Here is a 6,000-nt window from a genome sequence, read left to right as displayed (position 1 = left end):
AGTGGGTCATCACCCAGATATCCCCTCTACCTCTCCACACTTCCTCCTTTCTCCTTTTTTGCCATGTTCCCATGCCCATCCCACCCTGTATACAGCATTCAGGTTTCTAAAGAAAGTGAGGCAGGTGCAGAGGTTGCCCAGCCGGACTATACATCTGTCCTACAGACAGACACTGTACAACACACGCACACACTGGGGATGATGATTAGGTGGCTGGCTGTGGACTTTCAGAAGGGGAGGCAAAGAATTATTACCCTCCAAGTAATCTGAATGTCCTTAGTTCCTTATTCTTATAGTTTAGATATGTTCTGGACTGAAGCCATCCCAGCATTTTTGCCTTTTCAACTAGAATTTCTTTACCCCCAAATAATCTGTAAGCAGTGGAGTATGGGAAGTGAGCTTCTGCAACCTCCACCTCTAGATATACAATATGCTTTAAGTGAAAGACTCCCTTTCCTCTTGAGTTATCTTTCAGAATAGATTGAGCTACTTCCCATCTGGCCTCAGAGAAGGGGGAGAGGGGTCAGGGCTAATACCTGGGCATGACTACAAATAGCTTTCTTTTCTTTTTTTTTTTTAATTGATTTATTTATTTTAGGGTGGGGGGAGGAGCAGAGGGAGACGGAGAGAGAGAGAATCTCTAGCAGACTCCCTGCTGAGCAAGGAGCCCGACACAGGACTCGATCCCACAACCCTGAGATCATGGCCTGAGCAGAAATCAAAAACTGGTCATTCAACCGACTGAGCCACCCAGGAGCCCCCAAATAGCTTTCTCAGCAACCTTTTGTCACCTTTTGTCTCCTTATTACTGTGTAAAGCTTCCCATTAGAGGATTTTATATTGTCTTTAAAATAAATTCTTATTAATTCTTGGACATAGACTTCAATTTCTCAATTTTCCCTTGAACTTAAACACTCCAATGAGGGTTTCAAGTTACAGATTATCTTGAAGGAATTATTCTTAGTATAATTTGGAGTTCAGAAGATCATTAGGGAGACAAACAGGTACAAATGAAACAGCCTAAAGGTATTTTAAAAACATGTTCCTGTTCTCTTTTGGTAGGACTGGTAGAATTAAAACAAATGGAAATGGTATGATGTTTTTCTCACTTCTGATTTGTTTTGGACCATGGGCTCCGTTCTGATTTAGGAGTCTTTCCTGCTCAGCATTTCAGTGATAATTCTCCCCATGGTCTATAGGATCCCTGTTCTCTTTGTTTCTATAGCAACAGTCCCGTGTTGCTTGGCTAGAAGCAATTTTCTGCTGCTGTGGTGAAGCCCCATTTTTTCATTCCTTTCTCCCCAGTTGCCTTGGTAACCAGCTTCTCCCTCTTTGGGTCTCTCAGTGGTAAATTCCACTCCCCTCTTTTTTTCTCTCTCTAGTAACAGTCACCTGGTCATGACTTGGACAATGCTTTCCCATCTGTGAGTGGGCATACTCTGTCATGGTCAGATTGTCATCATGAAATTAGCCTCCCTTTTGCTTTATTTGCATCATTTTTCCTGCCTGCCATCTTTCTAGTGGTTGTCATGGTAACCGTACCCTCCGAAAGTCTCCAGGCAAAGGCTCTACAGTTAACAACCATCATGTGAGAGTGTCTGCCAATATATGGCCACACATCGCGATTTTAAAACCAGCCCCAGGTGGGTACCACAAATTGGAGAGAACAGGTTTTTGATCAAAGCAGACTGGATTGAGAAAAGGAGGTACAGGGTACCCTGGGTTCTGATGTTCTCCAAACAATACAAGTGCCTACAAGGTTTAGGCTGGGTCTGCAAAGAGTGGCCATTATGCCAGCAGTGATCCAAGTGATTGAAAAATGTATTGGCAGTTATTCCAGGCAGGCCTATCGTATGCTCTAAACTTCCAGGGGTAAATTCCTTGGGCCCAAGGGATCCGGGTGATATGACCTGAGAGCTAGGCAGAGCCAAGTAATCTCAGGGAGAAAGAAATTAACTCTTTTTTTTTTTTTTTAAAGATTTTATTTATTTTTTAGAGAGCGAGCGAGAGAGAAACAGCATGAGAGGGGAAAGGGTCAGAGGGAGAAGCAGGCTCCCCGCTGAGCCGGGAGCCCAATGTGGGACTCGATCCCAGGACTCTGGGATCATGACCTGAGCCGAAGGCAGACGCTTAACCATCTGAGCCACCCAGGCGCCCGAGAAATTAACTCTTAAATTGTCTAACAAGGGGTTAGTAGAATATATATTTAGGTACTTTTACACAGTACTGAAAATTTCTCTGCTCTTAAGCTGCTGCTCTTAACTTTTTTTTTTTTTTAAGATTTTATTTATTTATTTGACAGTGAGAGAGGGAACACAAGCAGGGGGAGTGGGAGAGGGAGAAGCAGGTTTCCCGCGGAGCAGGGAGCCCGATGCGGGGCCCGATGCGGGGCCCGATGCGGGGCCCGATGCGGGGCCCGATGCGGGGCCGATGCGGGGCCCGATGCGGGGCCCGATCCCAGGACCCTGGGATCATGACCTGAGCCGAAGGCAGATGCTTAACGACTGAGCCACCCAGGCGCCCCTGCTCTTAACTCTTTAGTGAGGCAGATGGGGTGTTACCATTATAATAATACAAAGCGTTAAACAAATGGTGGCCGTTCTGTGCTAGGATATTGTAGCAGGTACTTTTTGGATATAACTTCAATTTATCCTTATGACAATCCTGAGAGGTATTTCATGATAAAACTGAGGCTAAGAGGTAAAGTTAATTGTGTGAGGTCAGGCAACAGCTGATAAGTAGCAGAGCTGGGATTTGAACCCAGGTCTCTCTGATTTCAAAGCCCTTTTTTCTTTCTTTCTTTTTTTTTTTTTTTAGATTTTATTTTATTTATTTGAGACAGAGAGAGAGAGAGAGAGAACCTGAGTGGGGGGGAGAGGGGCAGAGGGAGAGGAAGAGTGAGAAGCAGACTCCCCACTGGGCAGGGAACCTGTTTGTGGGGTGCAATCCCAGGACCCCAGGATCATGACCTGAGTTAAAGGCAGATGCTTACCGACTGAGCCACCAAGGCACCCTAAAGCCCTTTCTTAAAGGTTGTGGGGTTTCCTGAATTTCGGTCATCTGGTCTGCACTTTAATCTGAAGGTTACTACACCTTTATCCTTTCTGCCTTCCTTATTTTTCCTTCATATTTTGTGGGTTGTTTACTTGCTTTTCTCTGTTCTCAACCTATTTCTTGCATCCCTTCACCAAAGAGATGGAAAATTTTGTCCTGCCTTCTGATTGTGCCTGGGTTTCCGTTTTGGGATAAAAATGTTAGAGCAGTCGCCCTTGCCTGAGAACTGGGCAGATCTGATCATGGAGAACACCGCACATTTAGCTCACTGTCTCCAGCACTAGATAGGCAAACCATTCTCCTCTCCATTTAATAATTATTGGGTGTCTGTTCTGTATCAGGCACTGTGCTAGGCACTGGAGATACAGCAATGACCTAGGCAGAATCTGTTCCTTGCTTTTATGGAACTAACAGCCTGGAATGGAAGTCAGGCAATACACAATAAATCAGTATATATTTTTATATTGTAATTAGTGGTATGAAGAAAAGAACTGAGTGCCATGAAAGAAAGAATAACGGGGATAGACTTGAGATAGGACTGCCATCCCTCATTTAAGGGAGGAGATAGTTTTAAAAAATCGATCTCTTTAATAAATTGATTATCAGTTGTTAAAAAAACAAAAAGGAGAGAGGAGATCGTCGAGGCTCTGACACCAGCTAGTTGATGGCAGTCACGTCGGGAGCTTCTCAAGCTTGGAAACCTTCGTTTCGCCCCTCCCCCCATCCTCCTCACGGAGCCCCAGGTATGCGCAGGCGCACCGACGGTTGCCATGGGGACAGCTGCTCCCGCGCAAGCGCAGATATCTTCAAAATGGCGGCGGCGGCGGCTGCACGAGCAGTTTTTGTGGGCTCCGGGCTCCGGGCCTTGCCACGAACACTGCCTCTTGTAGTGATTCTCGGGGCCACGGGCACTGGCAAATCCACCCTGGCGTTGCAGCTAGGCCAACGGCTCGGTGGCGAAATCGTCAGCGCTGACTCCATGCAGGTATGATAGTGCGGCTGGCCCCGGGCCTGCGAAACCCAGAGGCCGCCTGCGGGCCTCTGGCCGAGTGGATGCCCTGTCGCATGGTGGTAGTGAGTGAACCCCCGAGGCTTGTGGGGCGGAGTGGGTCGGTGAAGGGAACCCATAATTACTAGATGCCCACCATGTGCCAGACATAATGTCAGGCGATTGATTCCGTTTCCTCATCTCATTTACTTCTCACGTTGCTGTTGGTAGATACCATCTCCATTGACACTTGAGGGAATTCACCTAGGGAGACGAAACGGCTTTCTCCGTGTCACATAGCGAATAAGTGAAGGAGATGGCATTTGAACCTATAGGGTTGACAGGCGTCCAATAAATACCTGTTGCATGAAAATTATTGCAGAGCTTTTGCTATTTAGAGTACTCAGCGACACCGGTATAAATCGGCTACCATCTATGAGTAGCTCCCGAGGGAATGGAACAGGGTGGATATTCAGGAGACCTGCATTCTAGTTCCGAATCTGCCGTCGGCCACGTTAGCTTAATGTATCTGTAAAGTGGAAAAAATGCCACCTACCTCACAGGGCTGTAGTGCTTAATAAGTGAGAGCGTGAGTTTTAGAATGAAGAGCAGGGTCCTGAAGAAGGCCAGGGCCAGGCACCTGGTAAATGTTATGTTTAAGTTGAGATTTTTAACTCCCTACTGGCTGATGGGAGTCAGGAGGCTTTGTCCTCTTCCTTGAGTTAGAGGGAAGCCGAGGAGTGTAATACACCTGGCACCTGGGTGCATTTGGGCTCGGGTTGAGAGTGGGTGACATTTTGGGTAAATCTGTGATGGAGGAATTATAAACACTGTTTATTGAAGATAATTTTCAGTTAATGAGTTTTTACAGAGTGAATGAGGCACTGAGTCTGGCACCTACCTGATGGGTACTCAGCAAGGAAGAGCATTCCTTCTCACCATTGCACCCCATAAATCTCTGGGCATGGTTTCTACCTTTATTAGTTCATTTGGAGTGACATGACCATCAACACACATGAAATGATTAGGATAATTCAACAAATGTTGGTTTGCAACCTCTATTTTGTGTCAGCTTCGAGAGACAGACTTTACCTCAAATCCCAGCCCTGTCTTTTCTAAGATGTGTGACTTCAGCCTGACCTCTTTGTGCCTTTGTTTCTTCTGTAAAGCAGGAAGAAGAATATCAATAACACAACATAATTGTGATGATTGATGTGATAAAGTATGTAAAGCACTTAATACAATGTATAGTGCATAGTGCTAAAAATATGATAGGGGCTATTTTCTGCAAGGCCCTTTTGGAGAGAGAAAATCATAATCCCTGTCCTCAGGGAGTTTTAGTCCAGCTAAACATGAAATAAAGCAGTTAGAAAGTGTTTGAACTGTAATATTAATGATGCTCTTTGCAAGGTGGATGGGGTAGGGAGGAGAGAAACTACAAGTGTTAGATTTTATACTAAACCATACAATTTCTGAAAAGGGAGAAATCAATGAAGACTGGTATAGTCATGGAAAGCTCTTTGAAAAGGGACTTGAAAGGTGAAGTTTGGATAGATAAGAAAGAAGAAAAGCTATGTCAAAGAAGGAACGTGAATCAAGGTTTAGAAGGTGAACTGAGCATAGTGTTATGTAGGACAATGAAAGGAGGATGTTCATTAGGTATTGTAGATATTGTGGATGGAATGGGGAATGAGTAACATGATGAAGGCAGTGTGTAAGAAGCATTCATTTGTGAACAGTATGCATGATGAATTGGATTTGGGGGTGGGTGTTAGGAATGCAGGGGAAAGGAAAGATGTAACTTTTTTTTTTTAAAGATATATTTATTTGAGAGAGAGAGCGTGCTTGAGTGAGCCAGGGGAGGGATAGAGGGAGAGGGAGAGAATCTCAAGCAGATTCCTTTCTGAGTGCAGAGCTCACCATGGGGCTTGATCCCGGGACCCTGAAATAATGATCTG

General features: G+C 45.2%; 1 protein-coding gene across 1 annotated transcript in view; it reads left to right on the top strand.

Annotated features, from left to right (window-relative positions):
* The first annotated feature begins 3,865 nt into the window (after window positions 1-3,865).
* TRIT1 (tRNA isopentenyltransferase 1) overlaps window positions 3,866-6,000 on the top strand; it is a 45,151-nt gene continuing 43,016 nt past the window's right edge. The window contains exon 1 of the mRNA XM_021684222.1: window positions 3,866-4,039. Coding sequence (XP_021539897.1) covers window positions 3,866-4,039 — 174 coding nt within the window. The remainder of the gene's footprint in view (window positions 4,040-6,000) is intronic.

The sequence above is a fragment of the Neomonachus schauinslandi genome, chromosome 4, assembly GCF_002201575.2.
Source record: "Neomonachus schauinslandi chromosome 4, ASM220157v2, whole genome shotgun sequence".
Taxonomy (NCBI): domain Eukaryota; kingdom Metazoa; phylum Chordata; class Mammalia; order Carnivora; family Phocidae; genus Neomonachus; species Neomonachus schauinslandi.
The sequence above is the reverse complement of the archived record's forward strand: the minus strand, read 5'-3'. Positions and strand labels throughout refer to the sequence as shown.